This window comes from Hemitrygon akajei, chromosome 5 (genome assembly GCF_048418815.1).
Source record: "Hemitrygon akajei chromosome 5, sHemAka1.3, whole genome shotgun sequence".
Lineage (NCBI taxonomy): Eukaryota > Metazoa > Chordata > Chondrichthyes > Myliobatiformes > Dasyatidae > Hemitrygon > Hemitrygon akajei.
In genome coordinates, this window is record NC_133128.1 from 51,035,892 (window position 1) to 51,057,469 (window position 21,578).

The window sequence follows — 21,578 nt, forward strand, 5'->3', positions numbered from 1 at the left end:
TGCAGGAACCCAACAGATCAGGCAGCATCTATGGAGGGGAATTAACAATCAATGTTTCGAGCAGAGACCCTTCAGGACTGGGTAGGAAGGGGAAAGAAAACCAGAGTAGGTGGATGGGGGAGGGGAGAAGAAGAAAGAAACTGGGAAGTGATAGGTGATAAAAGGCTGAAGAAGGAATCTGTTCAGAGAGAAGAAGGTGATGGGTAGGTGAGGTGAAGGGGTGAGAGGGGAACCAGCCAGTATAGGGAATGGAAAAGGAGAGGGTAAATTACCAAAGGTTAGATGGAATATGAGGTTTTGCTCCACCATCCTGAGAGTGGCCTCATCGTGGCAATAGAGGTGGCCATAGACTGCGAATAGGAATTAAAATGGATGATCACTGGAAGAGAATCATACCTGTTGGTACTTGATGAAGCGGATCCCAATCTATATCGGGTTTTGCCCATGTAGAGGAGGCCACATGGGGAGCACAAGATAGTAGATGACCCTGACACACTTGCAGGTGAAATGTTGCTTCACCTGGAAGGGCTGTTGGGGCCTTGAGTGGTGGTGAAGGGCATGTGTAGGGCTTGTCCTGCTTGCAGGGATAAGTGCCAGAAGGAGATCAGTGGGGAGGAACACATGGACAAGGAAGTTGGGGAGAGAGCAATCCCTGCAGAAGCAGAGAGTGGGAGGTGGAGAGAAAGAAGTGGTAGGATTCTGTTGAAGATTACGGAAGTTGTCGAAAATGATGTGCTGGATGTGGATGCTTGTGGGGCGGTACAAAGGGATCTTTATCCCTGTTATAGCGATGAGATAAGGCTGATGTCTGGGAAATGGAGGAGTACAAGTGAGGGCAGCTTCAATAGTAGAGGAAGGAAAACTCTGTCCTTTGAAGGAGGGCACCTCAGATGTTCTGAAATGGAAAGCCCCATCCTGAGAACAGATGTGGCAGAGACAGAGGAACTGAGAAAAGGGTTTTTACAAGGGTGGGAAAAGGTACATTCAAGATAATTATGTGAAGGTTTATAAAAGCTATCGGTAGACAGTGAGAAAAGGGAAAGAGGTGTCTGATGGATCAAGTAAATTTGAGGGCAGGGTGAAAGTTGGAGGCAAAGGAGATGAAATTGTTGAGCTCAGCATGGGTGCAGGAAGCAGCATCAATACAGTTGTTAATATAGCACAGAAAGAGTTGGGGAGCATTGCCAGTGTAGACTTATAACATGGACTGTTCTATGTAGTTGACAAAAAGACAGGTTAGCTGGTGCCCATTGGGGTACCCATGGCTACAATTTGGGTTTGATCAAAGTGGGAGGAGCCAAAAGATAATTTACTGAGTGTGCGGACTTGTTCCATAAGACAGTGGACAGTGGTGGTGGAGGGGAACTGGTTAGGTTTGTTGTCTAGAAAGAAGCAGAGAGTCTTAAGGCCTTATTGATGGACTGAACATCCATAGTGAAAATGAGGCAGTCAGATCCAAGGAGCTGATAGTGATTGAAGAGAGTGAGAGCATGTGAAGTGTCACAGGTGTCAGTGGGAGGGGACTGAAACAAGAGGGACAAAATGAAGTTAAGATATGTGGTCCTGAGTTCACTGGGACAGAAGCAGGCAGAAACAATGGGACAGTTTGTGGATCTTGGGTAGGAAGTAAAAATGAGCAGTGTGGGGTAAAGGAACTAAAGTTGGTGGTAGTGGATGGGAGATCTCAAGAATTGGTAAGGTTGGTGATGGCGCAGGTGGCAATGCCCTGATGCTCATTAGTGGGGTCCTTTTTAAGGGGCATGTAAGAGTCTGAGAGTTACCACCTGGCCTCAGCAAGGTAGAGGGCATTCCTCCAGACTACATCAGCACCCCTTTTGTTTGCAGGTTTAATGATGAGGTTGGGATTAATGAAGAGAGAGGAGAGTAGCATCCTGAAAAAATGTCTTTCTCTTTTCTCAGTTCCTCTGTCTCTGCCATATCTGTACTCAGGATGAGACTTTTTATTCTGGAACATCTGATACATCGTCCTCCTTTAAAGAACAGGGTTTCCCTTCCAATGCTCCCTTCAGCGATTTCTCTTCCATTTCCCAGACACTTGCCCTTGCCCCTTCTTCCCATCACACAAACAAATATGGCAGGGACAGAGTAAATGAGAAAAGAGAATGACATTTTTACAGGACACTTTCCTCTCTCTGCAATAATCCCAACCTCATCATCAAACCTGTGAGAAAATGTTATTCTCTACAATTTACACCAATCTTACCACAAAACACATCTTTCTTTCCACACCACACACCCCACTCTGCTTTTCCTGGGGATCTCTCTTGACATTACTGTCATGTGTCCCTCCCCACCGTTCACCCCTCTGGCACTTATCTCTGCAAGGAGGACAAGTGCTACAGTTGCTCCTTCACCATTTTGGAACCCAATCAGTCCTTCCAAATGAGGCAAAGCTTCACCTGCAAGGTCATCTACTCTTATCTGATGTGGCTTCCTCTAAAGTGGTGAGATCTGACATAGATTGGACGACTACTTCATCAAGCACCTTTGCTCCATGCACTGGGAAATCACAACAGCTGTGATTTTCTAGTAGCCACCCATTTTAATTCTATTTCCCATTCCAATTGTGATATGTTGGCCCACGGCCTATTTACTTCCTCAATAAGACCACTCTCAGGTTGGAGGAGCAACAGTTCATATTCCACTCAGGCAGCCTCCAACTGAACAGCATAAACATCAGTTTCTCTAACTTCTGGTAATTTTCCCCCTCCCCCTTTTCTCTTATTCCATTCTGGCTCCCCTCTTTCTTCTTTTCTCCTCATCAGCCCATCACATCCCTCTGGTACCCCTCCTTCCCTTTCTCCCAAGGTCCACACTCATTTCTCCTTCTCCCCTTTAGCTTTTCTACCTAAATTTTCTTCCCAAATTTCCTCCCCCAACCCATCCCTCCTTTCCTCTCATTTGATTTTACCTATCACCTGCCATCTTGTGCTCCTTCCCCTCTCCCCAACTTCTTTTCCTGGTTTCTTTACTGCAACCCCCCCCCCCCCCCCCCACCACCACCACCTTCCTTCCCAGTCTAGATGAAGTGTCTCAGCCCAAATCATCAATTGTTAATTCCTCTCCATACTGCTGCTTGACCTGCTGAATTCCTCAAAGCATTTTGTGTGTTGGTCTGGATTTCAAGCATCTGCAGAATCTCTTGTGCTTAGAATTAGAAGCCTGTGTAGTACAGTCAACAAGAATTTTAAAGTTTAAGGTGGCGATGGAGGGTTTTAACCTTTAAACAGCAGTATTGGAATAAACATAGCAACAGATGAAATTGATATGGATGAAATAGTACCTTGGCTGTATGATTAAAGCAGGTGATAGTCAACTGGGGAAATATTCATTATAGGGCAAACACTTCTAGGTCCCTCAATGAATGATTTTAAATTTGCAGATGATGTAAAGATTAGTGGTATTATAGATAGTGTATGTGACTGATAAAGAAAACAGCGAGATGTAAATCTGTTGCAGATAATGTGCAGAGAAATGGCTGGTGCAATTTAACCCTGCCAAATGTGAAGTGTTGCACCTTGGTAGGTCAAATGTAAAGAGAAATTAAACTGTTGATTGCAAGATATTTAATGGTGTCGATGAGCAAAAGGATCTTGGGGTGGAAGTTCATAGCTCCCTGAAAGTGGCTACACAGGCTGATAGTGTAATTAAGGAAGGCATATGGCATGATTGCTGTTATTAGTCGAGGCACTGAGTTCAAAAGCGGGAAGTTGTATTGCAGCTTTATAAGACTCTAGTTAGGCTTTCTGTGGAGTATTGCATGCAGTTCTTATCGCCACATTATAGGAAGGATGTTGAGGCTTCGAAGAGGATGTAGAAGCAGCTTATCATGATGCTGCCTGGTGGTTTAGCGGGCATGTGCTATCTCAAGTGGTCGTACAAACTTGACTTGTTTACTCTGAAGCAGCAGAGGTGGATAGAGGTTGATAAGATTGAGAAGTATAGATATAGTTGACAGACAGTATCTTTTTACCAGGGTTGAAATGTCTAATACCAGAGTGAGAAGGATTAAGTTTCAAAGGAGATGTGGGGAGCAAGTTTTTTTTTCACCAACAGTGGTGGCTGCCTGGTATGCACTGCCTGGGGTGGTGGTAGAGGCAGATAAATTAGGGACTTTTAAGAGATATCTAGATGGGCACAGGAATGTGAGGAAAAAAGGATATGGACGTTGTGTAAGCAGAAGAGATTAGTTTAGTTGGCCATTTGATTATTCTTTTAACACACACAAAATGCTGGTGGAACGCAGCAGACCAGGCAGCATCTATAGGGAGAAGCACTGTCGACGTTTCAGGCCGAAACCCTTCATCAGGACTAACTGAAAGGAAAGATAGTAAGAGATTTGAAAGTAGGAGGGGGAGGGGAAAATGTGAAATGATAGGAGAAGACTGTTCTTCTGGCCAATGGGAGACCGTTTCACTGAAACGCAGACTGGGAGGCCGTTTCACTGAACACCTACGCTCTGTCCGCCAGAGAAAGCAGGATCTCCCAGTGGCCACACATTTTAATTCCACGTCCCATTCCCATTCTGATATGTCTATCCATGACCTCCTCTACTGTCAAGATGAAGCTACACTCAGGTTGGAGGAACAACACCTTATATACCGTCTGGGTAGCCTCCAACCTGATGGCATGAACATTGATTTCTCTAACTTCTGTTAATGCCCCTCCTCCCCTCTTACTCCAACTCTGATATATTTAGTTTTTCCCCCCTCCTTTTTTTTCTCTCTTTCTGCCCATCACCCTACCTGTTCTCCATCTCCCTCTGGTGCTCCCCTCCCCCTTTCTTTCTCCCTAGTCCTCCCGTCCCATGATCCTTTCCCTTCTCCAGCGCTGTATCACTTCCAATCACCTTTCCGGCTCTCAGCTTCACCCCACCCCCTCCAGTCTTCTCCTATCATTTCGTATTTTCCCCTCCCCCTCCTACTTTCAAATCTCTTACTATCTTTCCTTTCAGTTAGCCCTGACGAAGGGTCTCGGCCCAAAACATCGACAGCGCTTCTCCCTATTGATGCTGCCTGACCTGCTGCATTCCACCAGCATTTTGTGTGTGTTGTTTGAATTTCCAGCATCTGCAGATTTCTTCGTGTTTGATTATTTTAATTGTGTTACCACAATATTGCAGGCCAAAAAGCCTGTTCCTATGCTGTACTGTTCTATCCATGACTTTTAATCGCAATTAAATTGTTCAATAATATAGCTTTGGATGGAAAGATCTTTGTTATAAACAAATATTCTGGGGAGAATAACAGAAAGGTTAAAATTATTGATGTACTGGCGGAGTACAAGAGGATATTATGTAAGGGGTATGAAGGAAGCCGACAGGATTTACATTGTAACAACACACACAAAATGCTGGTGGAACACAGCAGGCCAGGCAGCATCTATAGGGAGAAGCACTGTCGACGTTTCAGTCCGAGACCCTTCATCAGGATTTACATTGTGAAATTTTGTTGAATGGGGATGATTTTTGCTTTGTTTAAGCAATGTATGGTTTTATGTACCCTCCAAGGAGGCCTAGAAAAATATGCTCATGCAACAAATTTGAGAATAGGGTGGTGTGATTGGTTGGGATAGCGTCTGCAAAATGCTTGGTAGTTTAGGAGAATGCAAAGCTGCATAATGGGTAAGAGCAAGTAAAATGAGAGAGAAGGCTGAAAGTGAGAAGAAACTTTTAAAATAATGGTCTTGGTTGCAGAGGCAGCTAAAATGTTTGAGCAATTTCAGTTTATTTGAGTGTGGCAAAATATGATATTCCTCTGGTTTAAACAAGTTCATTTTTATTAGTGATAGTAAAGATCTTTTAAAAAGTAAGTTCCTTACTGTGCCTATTGGCCCATCGGGCAGCAGCCTTGCCATTTCTTTAGCAGTTGACTGTTTTACGAGGCCGGGTTGCTAACTCAGGGCTCAACCCAGCGCGGATGGAAAGTGTGCAGGGAGCCAGCTGGATTCAATTCCAGGACCACTCGCCCCAAAGTCCGGTGTGGATGCCACTACACCTTCGGCCACCGATAGACGATACTCAAAAAAAAAACAATAGAGATCAAATGGACCTGAAAAAATGCTATATAATGCACTTAACTGAGTTTTATTAATTTCCATGAAACTTTATAAACAGTAGCAGAAGAATAGGCAGTTCTGTTTAACGATATTTACAAACTTAGTATCAACAAGCTAAACCAAAATTTACAGACGCATGCATTTAAAAATGCCTACCAGAAAATGGGGTGTGTGTAATTTAGACAATTCCAGTGAATGTGTAACTATTTAAAAAGTTGGTAGTCTGCTTATGATTTAATTGTAATTCAAAAATAATTATTCTCATCTTATATAAATTAAAAATTACATCCCTTCTGCAATAGTGGATTGCTCCATATGAGATGATTTGTTTGACTATTCCTGGACTTTGATAATAAATTTTCAGAGTTGGGTTTGTTTCTTAAAATCTGTGTAATGGTATAATCCAAATAACTAAATTTATGGTAAGGGCATAGATGAAGCAGATGCAAGCCCATGATGAGTGATGTACATGATCTGTGGAAGGTGAGGCTTAATAGCTGAACAGCCTTTTAAATTTTGAGCATTCATAAAATGTAAAAACCATCTGTTGGTGTGAACCATCTGTTTTCATTAATTCCTTTGTGTCATATGTGATAAATGGTTCATAAAAGTACCAAATTCAACCTAATCAGAGGATTTTCTTTGTAGGGATGAAAGTGATTTTAATGAATCCACATGTGTCGAGAAGTAAGTGATAAAGCATGAATAATAGATTTTCTTCCCTGCTGTTAACCAATTTTGTTAGTTACTTGCATGGTGCAAGAAACTTTTCCAAACGTTTTTGATCATTTGTCCTCTCCAGGAACCATTTCCATTAAAATAAAACATCCATTTCTTTGATCTCCCTTCTGATCAGGGCAAAAAAATTTCAGGCCAAAACCTAACCTGATATCTGGCAAGATAGAAAGTGTTCAATGAGGTGATTGTTCCAAGATAAAAAGGAGTGGGTTGGTACATTTTATTCAACAGGTACTGTTTATCTATGTGCAGTGACAGAAATAGCTGTACGCTTATCAAAAATGAGCACCAGCAGTAATGTGGTAATTACGAGGGATATTTTGAGAAGACTCAGAATGGGGGGTGGGGATGTGTCACAAAGCACAGGGATAATGAAATGGTATTGAATGAGCTAAATGCTTCAATGCTATAAACAAAGGGGCACAAGCACTGCCAAGAAATTTGAAGTTGGATGTGTACAGTACTTTATGAATTGACCTGAGGCATGGTGGCAGTAGCATAAGATAAACGAGGACTGGTATTTTGACATTAACAGAGGATTGGTGAGATTAAATAATGTAATGGTAAGGGAATGAAAGGACAATGGAAAAAGTTGAAGATCCTGCACCAAAATACAACACTACTCAATGTATTAGGCTGCATATATTTATTTTATTTATCTAGATACAGTGCAGAATAGGCCCTCAGGTCCTTCAAGATGCACCACCTAGCAACTGCTGATTTAATCCTGAGATGGATGGAGGGGTGCTGGGGGAAGGAATAATTACAGTTGTAGGGTAATGTGTGTTTTGGACAAGATAATGTCTATAATGGATAGATTTTGATGATTAATCAAAAGGAGCATTACTGCATTCAAGTCTAAGTATCAAAAGCATTACTCTTTAGCAATCAGTGAGAAATTGCCAACATTCATTGTATTTTTGTCCACAGATGACGCTTTTCCCCACTGGAAATTCCTAACAACCAGCTATTGAAAGTGTATGGTTGTTTTGGTAAATAATCTGGGATATATATGAATAGGAATAACAAATGTGTACCATTAACTGGTCAAGGTTCAGAGCTGTTACTGAGTAGTGCACAGTCTGAACCAGTGAATGCCGACAAAATGGTGGACTGAGTCATTATGGCAGGGGAGATTATTTGGCAATCTGGTCCATTGCATGCACCCGCTCTATCCTCATAGCCCTGCAAGTTTCTATATCTATACATTTTTTCCAAATTGTTGGTCATCTTCTCTTCCACCAACTTCAGCAACTGTTTTTTGACCATTCCTACTCAATACAGCATAAAGTTCTTCCTCGTGCTTGTATACTTTGTCCAAAAATTTAAATCTGTGTTTCCTAACCATTGTACCATCAGCTAATGGGAACAACTTGAACAATCTGTCATGATTTTGTATATTTCTATCAAATCCCTGAAATTTCTTTTCCTCGTTGGAGAAAATCCAGTTACTCCCACCTAAGTTGTAACTAAAAATGCTTACTCGTTAATTTTTTGCACCCACTTAGCATATTGTCAAACACTTCCTTAAAATCTATATGAAACCATTCACTGCATTCCCTTCATCAGCCTTCTCCATCAGAACATTCAGCTAAGTTAGTCAAATAACATTTGCTTTTAACAAATCCATGCTAGCTGTCAATTACTCAGACCATCACAAATATCTATAAATTTTTCGATTATTGTTGCCTATTACCAATGATAAACTGGTGTGCTTGTAGTTACTAGAAATGTTCTTAAAGCATTTCTTAAACAAACATTATTTCATATGCCTCTTTACAATCCTTCGGCATCTTCTACATGTCCTTCCAGGTTACAAAAACCCAATTTATGGACACCCCCAGCGTACAAATAACCAGTGGGATAGATGGGATGGATTTTTGGCTGCTGGTTGGCAGCAGGTGTCTTCTACCAGGTGGGAATGGGACATTTCCCTATGCCTTCTCTCTCTTCCACCCACACCCCCTGTAAACAATCAGCAACAGTTGGGGGCAGGATTGAGCAGAGCTGGGAGTATTGATCAGACTCGCTTGCTCACTGAATCAGTAAGGCCCAGCTAGCAGCTACTGCTTCCATGCCTGTTTGTTTTCCCACCACAGTTGTCTCTGTGATTTCCTCTCCCTCCAACAGGCAGAGATGGATAGACATCCATAGAGTCAGATTTATACTTCACAGGAACTGACCTTTTGGCCTAACTCATCCATGCCAACCAAAATGTATCTCTTGAGTTGTTTCATTTCCCTGCATTTGATTTATATCCTTCAAAGCTTTTTCTGTTCATGTACCCATGTAAATGTCTTTTGAACATTGTGATTATACCTGCTTCTACAACTTCCTCTTAACAAGATGCAAGTTTATTTATCACGTAAATCAAAACATCCAGTGAAATGTGTCATTTGCATTGATAGCCAATATACCTGAAGGTGTGCGGGCCAGCCCACAGGTATTGCCACTTATTCGGGCACCAGCATAGCATGTCCATAATATTTGACAGAACACAGAGCACAACATGCAACAAAACAACAACAGCAAAGTAAGTCCCATTCCTCCCTCCCATGTCACACATTCATGGTCACTTAACCCCAGTTTAAGCCATCTTCTTCAGCCTCCAACCTCCAGTGGACTGGGTCTCATGGATATTGGGCCTCCAACTACCCCAGTGGACTCGCAGAGAATCGCAGACTCAGGGCTTCAGCCAGAGGGCCTTGACTTGCAGATTTCTGATTCAACCCTCAGGACTCAAATCTCAGCATTGACCCAGGACCCACTGATCACTGAACACCAGGCCTCAAACTCCGGACTTGCTGATGATGGGACCCTGACCACTAGTCTTCGAACTCTAGTCTCCCTCATTCACAATCCCGGGGGTGGTGGGGGGGTGGGGGTCATAGAATTAGTTACTCTTGCCCACATAGAATTCTGACTCTGGAACTGCTGACAACTTGCTGACCCTAGGGTGCCACCGGACCTCATCCACACTGGTCTTCTGGACCAGCATCTGACTGGATATCCTAGCCTGTTCCACCTCACTGGCCTTCAAATATATAGCAGAGACATAGACTCTGACCTGTCCTCTAATTCAGCGACATACCTGTCCTTCAACCCTAACCTGACCCCTAACTCTCCTCTTTGTCCCAAAAGCTATCCTTATGATCCTAAAAAAGGATTAAAGAACAATTAAAATTGAGCCGCAACCTCAATGGAGATCTCAGCTCAGTGCCATGTTGGATTAGTCATATATAACCAACACACACTGTTTGAAAAAGCTTCCCCTCTGGTCCCTTTTAATATTTCTCTGCTCATCTTAAGCCTCTGCACACTAGTTTTAGACTGCCCAACCCTTGTAAATTGACTGTGTCCATCCACTTTATCTATGCCACTCATGATCTTATATACCACTTTAAGGTCACCCTCAGCCAACTATATTTCAGAAAAAATGCCCACCTTATCTAGCCTCTCATGACTCAAATCCTCCGGTACCAGTCAGATCCTCGCAAATCTTTCCCGCATCCTTTCCAACTTAATAGCATGCTCCCTTTAGCTGGGCAACCAAAACTACACGTAGTGAGATACTGAGAGAGTAGTTAGCAAAATGTGGTCTTACAAGCGACTTGTACAGTTGCAAGAAAAAGTTGTGAACTCTTAGCAATTACCTGGTTTTCTGCATCAATTACTATAAAATGTGGTCTGATCTTCTTCTAAGTCACAATAATAGACAATTACAATCGCCTAAACTAATAACACTCAAAGAGATGTACTTTTCATGTCTTTATTGAAAACATTGTTTAATCATTCAGAGTCCAGGCTGGAAAAGTATGTGAACCCTTGTATTTAAACATGAATTTTCTTTTTAAACTGTTCTGTTGATGATTTACTCTTGTGTTGTGGATCAGCTTCTATTAAGCTTCAGGTGACAGACTGCTACCCTGACATTCTCCTGTAAAATGCCTTGATACAATTTTGAATTTGTTGTTCCCTTAATGATTGCAAGCTGTCCAGGCCCCAAGGCAGCAAAGAAGCCCCAAATTATGATGCTTCTTCCACCATGCTTCATGGTTGAATGTGGAAAGTAGCAATAGTACTGAATTTCCTCCATTTGTAGACAGTTTCTCTTACTGTGGACTGATGAACAATCGGGTCTTTAGAAATTCTTTTGTAGCCTTTTCTAGCTTCATGCATCTCTACAATTCTGAAGTCCTCAAAGTTGTTTTGATCAAGACATGGTGCACGTAACCAGATCTTTCTTGAGAAGAGCAGGCTCTGTCAATAACCTGACCTTGTGTGTCGTTTTTATAGAGCAGGACACCTCTACAACCCACACCTCCAATCTCATCTCATTGATTGGAACACCTGACTCCAAATAGTTTTGTAGAAAGCATAACCCCAGAGGTTCACATACATTTTTTGAATCAAGACTGTGATTGTTTAAATGGTGTACTCAGTATTGACAAGAAGTACAATTGTTCATATGCTATTGGTTTACACAGATTGCATTTGTCCATTATTGTGACTTAGATGAAGATCAGACCACATTTTATGAGTGCAGGAAGCCAGGTAAGTGAAAAGGGTTTTCAGACTTTTACTTGCAACTGTTCATATTAACTCCTGAACTTAATGCCGTGATTGATGAAGGCTAGATTGCCTTCATCACACGATCAACCTGTGTCACCACTTTCAAGGAACTATGTACCTCTACCCCTAGCTCTCTCTCTCTTACACAACACTTGCTAAGACCTTACCATTTACTTTGAATATCCTGTCTTGGTTTAAGTGATGAAAATGCCCTTGCACTTGTCTGTGTTAATTCCATCTGCTAGTCCTTCACCCACTTCCCCAGTTCATCTAAATTCTATTGTAATCTTAGACTACCTTCTTCACTGGCCACTACACCACCAGCTTTAATGTCATCTGTAAACTTACTAACCATGTCATCCAACATTGTCATCCAAATGGTGAATACAGATCATGAATAACAGTGGAACCAACACTAATCCCTGTGGTACACAGCTGATCACAAGCCTCCACTCCTATCTTCTCTCTCCTTCCACCAAACCAATTTCAGATTTGCCTATTATGCAGTATCTTGTCAAAGGCCTTACTAGAGCACATATAGACAATGTTGACTGCCCTCCACCAGTCAATATTTGTTTTTACCTTCTCAAAGACTCCATCAAATTTATGACACACAACTTCTCTTGTAGAAATCCATGCCAACTATCTCTTATCAGATCCCTACCTTTCCAGTTGCTGGTAGGTCCTGTACCTCAGAATCCCCACCAGTAACTTTTTTTTATCGGTCATGTTAGGCTCAGCAACCTATCATTCCCTGATTTGTCCTTGCAGCCCTTCTTAAATAAAGGCACAGCATTAGCCATTCTCCTATTTTTAGATACCTCATTCATGGCTAAAGATAATATACAGTATATATTTCTTCTAATGACCCTGCAATTTCTACCTTTGCCTCCTACAATGTCCCAAGATATATGTGGTTAGGCCCTGAGAAGTCATCCGTAATATACCCTGAGACTGCTAGCATCTCCTCTGTTGTAATCACACTACCCATTTCCCTTAATGTTCCTAAGCCTGACCTCCATCAATTTCCTGACTGTTGCTTCACCATCCCTCATGAATTTTGCCATTCTTGCACTTCATTCAAACAAGAAAATGTTGACCCTGAACTCTCCCTAACTGGTTTTTAAATGCCACACTTGTCCAACATCCCTTTACTTGCAAACTGCTTCTCCTGATCAACATTTGCACATTCCTGTCTTAACAATGTCAAAACAAGCCTTTTTCCAATTCAGCTATTTCATTTGTGGAGTAGTCCTGCCTTTTTCCATAACTGTTTTAACACTAAAAGAATTAGAGTGGTGTTGTGATCAGTTCTCAGAAACAGAACCCCGTCACAATCTGAGATAACGTGTGGATTGCCTGTACCTCCTTAAAAGATCCCATATTTTTTCATTTTGGGTTTCTATCCTGTACTTTTGATAAAATGAATATCCAAACATATTAGTGTTCATTTTAACAATTTGGCAGTAATTAAAAGCGAAATTGGAAACTGTTAATTCCATCTTCTTATGAATTCAGTGTGAAACTATTAGGTTCCAAACATTTCAGTAAATACAATTCTGAGTAAGATTTCATAAAGGAGCAGCAATTTTGGTGTAACAGTTTCATGGTTACACCATGGTGTATAATTTTTACTCTGATTTTGCAACCACTGAAAGTTGCTGCCACATTTGCATGTTAATATGATTAGTTTCACCAAATCTGACCTAAGGGTCAATTGCAAATATTAATGGAAGTAGCCAGTTTAGCTGATGGCAAGATTGTGAGGCTGAAACATTGTTTAATCAAACAGGACATTGAACAGTTTCTGAAAGGTAGGCAAAGAGAGTAAGTGAGTAAATGTTATGGTGCAGGCTTCTAGGCAGGAGCCAAATGATCCTTTTGAGTTAAGTTAAAAGGAGAATCTGTTAATGTTAAAAGTGCATTTATACCAGTAAATCCAGCAAATGACCTAGTCTGGGACAATGACTAGCGGATAAGATTCTGTGGGTCACCTATTAGACTACTGATTAATTTGTGCACCTCTGATGACTGGTATCTAAATTGAAAGAGCTGTTTCACAGGTAAAAGTGAAGCCTAACAGATAACCCAATTGAATTGTACCTTCTAACTAATGCCCTAGACTTCTTCATTCATGTCTGTCCCATCAGCAGAATAGACCCAGAAGAGTTGGTGACATAGTTGTTATAGTGGAGACAAAAATGTCTTGAAAATTCTCCTGACCCCAAAAAGTCATGATGTCACATCAAATCCCACCACATAAAGCATCAGCCTTTTGTCTCCTATCACCCTCCTTCGCCTATTGAAATAAATACAGCTCAGTCAAGAACATTTTCTAGAAAGAAGTAGTAAGTGAAACAATGTGAAGAACTTCAGAATTTATCATCAAAAGTATCTCAATAGCACCATTCCTGACACAGTTCTGGAAGAGACATGTCATACTGTGCCTGTGACAAGTATGTGAAAACTAACAAGAATAAACCTGCTTGGCCTTTAACGCTGCCCATCTCATCGGTCTTACAGAGAAAAGTTCCATCTTCAAAATCTGTAATACTGAATTTGGTGAATTCAGAATGGAGGATGAGCCACTGACAACTTATCATATCCCTCCCTCTGCTTTTATCCTCACGCTGTGGACAGTAACAGTGTAGTGCAACATAATACAGGCCTTTCAGCCCGCAAGGTTGCACCAACATTTTAACCTACTCGAAGATCAATCTAATGCTTCCCTCCCATATAGACCTCCATTTTTCTTTCATCTATGTGCCTATCTAAGAGTCTCTAAAATATATCTAATGTTAATGCCTCTACCACCAATTCTAGTAGAGCATTCCATGTATCCACTATTCTCTGTGGTGTTTAAAAAAAAAACTACCTCTGACATCCTCCCTGCCAATACTTTCCTTCAGTCACCTTAAATTTATGTACTGTTATCACCTTGTACACTTCTGTGAAGTCACCTCTCATTTTCCTTCACTTCAAAGAGAAATACCCTAGCTTGCTCAACCTTTCCTCAGAAGACATCCTCTCTAATCCAGGCAGCATCCTGATGAATCTCCTCTGCATCATCTCTAAAGCTTCTCACATCCTTCCTATATTGAGGGAACCAGAACTGAATACAGTATTCCAAGTGTGGTCTAACCAGAATTGTATCGTGGTGCAGCATTGGCTTGGGCTCTTAAACTCAATTCCCCCAACTAATGAAGGCCAACAAGGCAAGTAGCATCTTAACCACAGTATCAAGTTGCACAGTAGCTTTGAGGGATATTTATTTATTTAGAGGTAGAGTGCAGAGCAGGCTCCTCTGGCCCAATGAGCTGCACAGCCCAGCAACCCACCTACTTAACCCTAGCCTAATCAAGAGACAGTTTACAATGACCAATTAACCTACTAACCGGTATGTCTTTGCACTGTGGGAGGAAACCAGAGCACCTGGTTCAATAAGTTTGAAGCGGTAAATGAATAATTCTGTTTGCACAGACTATTGTAAGTCATGAGCATGATGAGTGGTGTTGTCCTCTGTGCTATCAAGTTGTGCTTGCATGGCAACAATCTGGTTAATGATGTGTGTTTTGGTTTCACATGGCCACTTAGATCTAAGCTTGAAGAACTGAATTACAGAGATGAGGTGAGGATACATGTTCTTGACTTCAAAGCAGGATTAAATTCTTGTAACATTAAATTAAAGACAGAAAGAATTTTGGGAGAACGCTCAAGTGGTTGGAGTTACTCCTAGCATAATATATATCATGGCTATACTTGTTGGAGGTCAGTATCATTATTGCTTAATGATTAAGATTAAGTGCTTAAGACCCAACTTCAAATGCACCTTTGTCCATGAATGCAACAAGATAAAAGAATATAACATCCAAGCTCCAGTACCAACCAATGTTGACCCACTCCTAACATTACCATGTCTCTTGATTTTTATACCATGGATGAATTTGCTAAAAAGAGAAAAGAGTATTTTCTAAGAATGGAAGGAAAGTGGTTCCATTTTAAACTCGGAGACTAATGTGAGCAGACTAGTGCTGTGGAAAACCTGGAACAGACCTAATTTGGATGCAGCAGAAGATGCAAGGAGCAAAATAAATTGATCCATAGAAAAAGGTCTCTGTCCTCTAGTTACTGAACAAGAGGAGGAGAAGCACAACAGAAAAAGAAAAAAGTAATCTTCAGAGGTGTTTTGCATCCACTGATTTCATCTCACAGCGATGTATAGGTATGACAGCAGCCCAAATCAAAATTCCCTATCCATTAGATGGGTTAGCTACATTAATTTGGCCTTGTTGATTCTGCATTATCGGTTTGAATATTCTTGAGTTTTTTTTCTCTGTCAGTGTATGGTTCTCAGAACCAGACAATAGGAAAGGAGAGCCCAATTTAAGAAGAGATGCAGTGTACAGGAAAATATGGAAATTTCATTTTTAAGACTCATAGGTGGAATGATCACACATTGTAGAAACATGCACAGTTATGCAAATTTATAATTTAGTGTATTTTACAAGACCAAAGACCATCAAAAGAATCCCAGTCAGAACTAATAAAGGAAACTAATTTAAAATCAGAAGCAGGCATATGTCATGAAATGTATTGGTTTGCGGCAGCTGTACGTTGCAACAATAATAAAAGTTACATCAAGAAATATATTTTAAAATTAAATAAGTAGTGCAAAAAGAGAGCAAAAGATATTGAGGTTGTGTACATGGGTTCATTGTCCATTCAGAAATCTGATGACAGAAGGGGAAAAAACTGTTCCTAAAAGATTGAATGTGTCTTCAGGCTCCTGTACCTCCACCTTGATGGTAGCAATGAGAATTAATGATGGATGCCGCCTTTCTGAGGCATCATCACCTTTTGAAAATGTCCTCAATGCTGAGGAAGCTGGTGCCCATGATGGAGCAACTTCATGCAGCTTTATCTGATCCTGTGCAGTCATCCTTCCAAAGCAGATAGTGATGCAGCCAGTTAGAATTCTCTCCATGGTACATCTGCAGAAATTTGCAAGAGTCTTTAGTGTCATCTCGAGTATCCACAAACACCTGATGAAATGTAGCCACTGTAATTGCATCATTCTGTTGGGACCAGGATAGATCTTAGGAGATGTTGACACCCAGGAAGTTGAAACTGCTCACCCTTTTCATCCTTTCCACTTTGATCCCTCGATGAGGACTGATATGTGTTCCCTTGATTTCCTCTTCCTGAAGTCCACAACCAATTCCTTGGTCTTACTGATGTTGAGTGCAAAGTTGTTGGTACAGCAACCACCCCATCAGCTGATCTATCTCAGTCCTGTACAGTTCCTCGTCACCACAACAACAGTTGTGTCAACAAATTTATAGATGACATGTATAAAGAGAGCAGAGCGGTGGGCTAAGCACACATCCTTGAGGTGCACCAGTGTTGACTGTGAGCAAGGAGGAGATATTATTTCAAATCTACACTGACTGTGCTCTCCCAATGAGGAAGTCAAAGATCCAGTTGGGGAGGAATGTACAGTGGCCCAGGTTTTCGAAATAGTTGATTAGTACTGAACGCGTGAGCTATACTCAATGAACAGCAGGCTGATGTAGGTATTGCCATTGTCCAGGTGATCCAAGGCTGAGTGGAGAACTAGTGAGATTGCAACTGCTGGAAACCTATTGTGGCAATTTGCAAATTGCAGCAGCTCCAGATCCTTTCTAAGGCAGGAGTTTATTCTGGCCATGACTAAAGCACTTCATCATAGTCATTGCAACTGGGTGGTAGTTGTTGAGGCAGCTCAACCTGCTCCTCCTCGGCACTGGTATTGTTGTCTTTTTGAACCTCAGACTGTAGCTGTGAGATTGAAGATGTCCTTGAGCTCTTCCGCTAGTTTTTTGGCACAGGCTCTCAGTACCCTACCAGGTACTCCATCAGGGCCTGACGTGTTGCAAGGGGTCACCCCCATGAAAGATGTTCTGACTTCTACTTCTGAGGCTCTGATCACAGGATCACCAGATGCTGCAGTGGTTCACACAGGTGTTGCTTTGAAGTCATCTGGAAGTGAAGCATCAGAGCCATTCATGATGTTAGGTTTCACCTTGTGGAGAATAATGGCCTGCAAACCCTGCTAGAGCTGACGTGTATCCGATTCAGTCTCTGGTTTCAATCAGAATAGTTTTTGTTCTCTTAACAATAGCCTTCCATAGGTCATACCTGGACTTCTTATATTGTTCTGGATCACCAGTCTTGAATGCCACAGATTTAGCCTTCAGCTGACTACAAACTGAGGGAAGTCCCTGCATTTTCTCTCTCCTTTAATATTGTTGGAGGATGGTACCAAAGTTCTGGGTCTGCAGTTTATGGATTTGACTGTAGTTCAATTGGACTCTTTCAATTTTGTATTTTTATGTTTGTTTTTGCTCATTTTTTTCTGGTTGCCATTTGCGTGATTTGTTTTTTGCACGTGGGGGGGGAGGTTGATCTTGTTGCTGTTTGCGTGATGTGAATTTTTTTGCAGGTGGGAGAAGTTGATGATTTTCTTTGAACAGGTTCCATGGTTTTCTTTGTTTCATGGTCTGTCTGCGGCAAAGAACAAATCTCAGGGTTGTATTCTGCATACATACTTTGATAATAAATATACTTTGAACTTTGAAATCTCCTGGTTCATCCACAGCTTCTGGTTTAGGTATATCCAGTATGTTCTCTAAAAGTTACGCACTCAGGTCTTGATGAAGTCAGTTACAACTGTGGCATATTCATTCAGATTCAAAGACAATTCCCCAATTATTGTCCAGTCCACTAACTCAAAGCAGCCTTTAAGTGCTGTTCCTCTTCCCTTGACCATACTTTCTTGATCCTCACCACTGATGCTGTGGTCTTTCGTCTCTGCCTGTATGCTGGGAGTTAGGACAGCCAGATGATTGGACTTCCCAAAATGTGGGTGTGAGATGGCATGATAAACATTCTTAATGGTTGTACAATAATAGCCAAGTGTGTAGGTGCCTCTAGTTCCACTGGTGATATATTGGTGGTGGTAATTCACATTGGCCAGGTTGAAATCCCCTGCAGTGATTGGGAGGGCATCAGGGGCCATTGTTTGTGACTATTGATCATGGTGCTCAGCTCCTCCAGTGCCTGTCCGATGTTGGCCTGAGGTGCAGAAAGCTCCCTTGGCATATAAAATAAATGATAGTTGACTGCTGGATGTTCCAGACCATGTGAGTAGGATTGAGACACAATCATCATGTCTGTGCACCACAATGAGTTAATCATGAAACATACTCCTCCTCCTCTACCTTTAAAAGAGTCAACCGTCCTGTCCTTTCAGTGGATGGTGAAGTCTTCAGGCTGCAGTGCTGCATCCAAAATGGTGGAAGTCAGACATGTTTCCATGAAGCAAAGTACACCGCAGTTCCTGATGTCCCTCTGGTACTGCAATCTTGTTTTGTGGTCTTCAATTTTATTTTATAGATTTCTGTACATTCACCACTGGGACAGCAGGGAGTGGGGGGGTGGGGGGGCTGGGGATCCAAGGCCTCAGTGTTTCAATTGTACCTGTTTTCTTGAAGGGAAACTTCACTCACCGATTTTTGAGGATCAGTAGATTTTTTTAAACATCTTAAAAGGATGTTGCTTACTACAGTCTCCATGTCTGTGACTATGGATTTCAGCTGTAGTACTCCTAAATGGAGTACTAATATTTCATGATTCCCATTGGGGCTTGCACACAAGATCTGAGCGCAAAAGAGACTTAAGCTATTGTAGAAGATGTGATAGGAGTTTAGCACCAGTAGATGTGGTGTACTTGGATTTTCAGAAGGCCTTTGACATGAGGATGCTTAGCAAGATAAGATCCCACGGAATTACAGGGAAGTTACTAGCATGGGTGGAGCATTGGCTGATAAGCAAAACACAGAGTGGGAATAAAGGGATCCTATTCTGGCTGGCTGCTGGTTACCAGTGGAGTTCCACAAGGGTCGGTGTTGAGGCCACTGCTTTTTACGATGTATGTCAATGATTAGGACTATGGGATTAATTGATTTGTGACTAAATTTTCTGATAATACAAAGATAGGTGGAGGAGTCAGTAGAGTTGAGGAAATAGAGAGCCTGCAGAGAGTCTTAGATAGTTTAGCGGAATGGGCAAAGAAGTGGCAAATGAAATACAATGTTGGGAAGCGTATAGTCATGCACTTCGGTGGAAGAAATAAACTGGCAGACTATTATTTAGATGGGGAGAGAATTGAAAATGCAGAGATGCAAAGGGACTTGGGAGTCTTTGTGCAGGATACCCTAAGGGTTAACCTCCAGATTGAGTCAGTGGTGAAGAAGGCGAATGCAATGTTGGCATTCATTTCTACAGGTATAGAATATAAGAGCAGGGATATGATGTTGAGGATCTATAAGGCACTCGTGCAACCACAGGGAGTATTGTGTACAGTTTTGGGCTCCTTATTTTAGAAAGGATATACTGACATTGGAGAGGGTTCAGAGAAGATTCACGTGAATGATTCCAGGAATGAAAGGGTTGCCATATGAGGAGCATCTGGCAGCTCTTGGGCTGTATTCCCTGGAGTTCAGGAGAATGAGGGGGATCTCATAGTGGCTGTCCCTCTTAACAATAAGTACTCCTATCTGAGTACTGTTGGGGTACCTGGGGGAATCAACAATGGTCGCGCCTCTGGCACAGAGTCTGGCCCTGTGGCTCAGAAGGGTAGGGAAGGGAAGAGGATGGCAGTAGTGATAGGGGACTCTATAATTAGGGGGTCAGACAGGTGATTCTGTGGATACAGGAAAGAAGCGCAGATGGTAGTTTGCCTCCCAGCTGTCAGGGTCCGGGATGTTTCTGATCATGTCCACGATATCTTAAAGTGGGAAGGAGAACAGCCAGAGGTCATGGAACATATTGGTACCAATGACATAGGTAGGAAAAGGGAGGAGGTCCTGAAAACAGACTGCAGGGAGTTAGGAAGGAAGTTTAGAAGCAGGACCTCAAAGGTAGTAATCTCGGGATTACTGCCTGTGCTACATGACAGAAAGTATAGGAGTAGAATGAGGTGGAGGATAAATGCATAACAGGGATTGGAGCAGGGGGCAGGGATTCAGATTTCTGGATCATTGGGATCTCTTTTGGGGCAGGTGCGACCTGTACAAAAAGGACAGGTTACACTTGAATCCCAGGGGAACCAATATCCTGGCAGGAAGGTTTGCTAAGGCTATTGGGGAGAGTTTAAATTAGAATTGCTGGGAAGTGGGAACCAAACTGAAGTGACAGAGGAAAGAGAGGTTGGCTCACAAATAGAGACAGCTTGGAGACAGTGCGAAAGGGACAATAGGTATATGATAGAGAAGGAACACATTCAGACTGATGGTTTGAGATGTGTCTATTTTAATACAAGGAGTATTATGAACAAAGTAGATGAGTTTAGAGCATGGATCAGCTCTTGGAGCTATGATGTGGCCATTTCAGAGACTTGGATGGTGCAGAGGCAGCAATGGCTACTTCAAGTGCCAGGCTTTTGATGTTTCAGAAAGGACAGGGAGGGAAGCAGAAGAGGTGGGGGCGTGGCACTGTTGATCAGGAATAGTGTCACAGCTGCAGAAAAGGAGGAAGTCATGGAGGAGTTGTCTATGAAGTCTCTGTGGGTAGAAGTTAGGAAGTTAGTAACTCTACTGGGTGTTTTTTATAGACCACCCCATAGTAACGGACATCAAGGATCAGATAGGGAGACAGATTCTGCAAAGGTGTAATAATAACGGGGTTGTTATGGTGGGAGATTTTAATTTCCCAAATATTGATTGGCATCTCCCTAGAGTGAGAGGTTTAGATGGGGTAGAGTTTGTTAGGTGTGTTCAGGAAGGTATCTTGACACAATATGTAGATAAGCCTACAAGAGGAGAGGCTGTACTTGATCTGGTATTAGAAAATGAACTTGGTCAGGTGTCAGGTCTCTCAGTGGGGGAGCATTTTGGAAATGGTGATCATAATTCTGTCTCCTTTACCATAGCATTGGAGAAGGATAGGAACAGACAAGATAGGGAAACATTTAGTTGGAGTAAGGGGAAATATGAGGCTATCAGGCAGGAACTTGGAAGCATAAATTGGAAACACATGTTCTCAGGGAAACGTATGGAAGAAATATAGCAAATGTTCAGGGGATATTTGTATGGAGTTCTGCATAGGTACATTCCAATGAGACAGGGAAAGGATGGTAGGGTACAGGAACT

The 21,578-nt window shown here is 41.9% G+C and overlaps 1 protein-coding gene across 12 annotated transcripts in view; it reads left to right on the plus strand.

Annotated features, from left to right (window-relative positions):
• The window catches only part of caska (calcium/calmodulin-dependent serine protein kinase a), a 462,337-nt gene that overhangs the window by 312,657 nt on the left and 128,102 nt on the right, over positions 1 to 21,578 (plus strand). For 5 of the 12 annotated variants that reach the window (XM_073045522.1, XM_073045523.1, XM_073045524.1 and 2 more), the window contains exon 12: positions 6,727 to 6,765. The exons of the other annotated variants lie outside the window; for them this stretch is intronic. In XM_073045522.1, the coding sequence (XP_072901623.1) occupies positions 6,727 to 6,765 (39 nt within the window). The remainder of the gene's footprint in view (positions 1 to 6,726; positions 6,766 to 21,578) is intronic. 12 annotated transcript variants of the gene reach the window in all.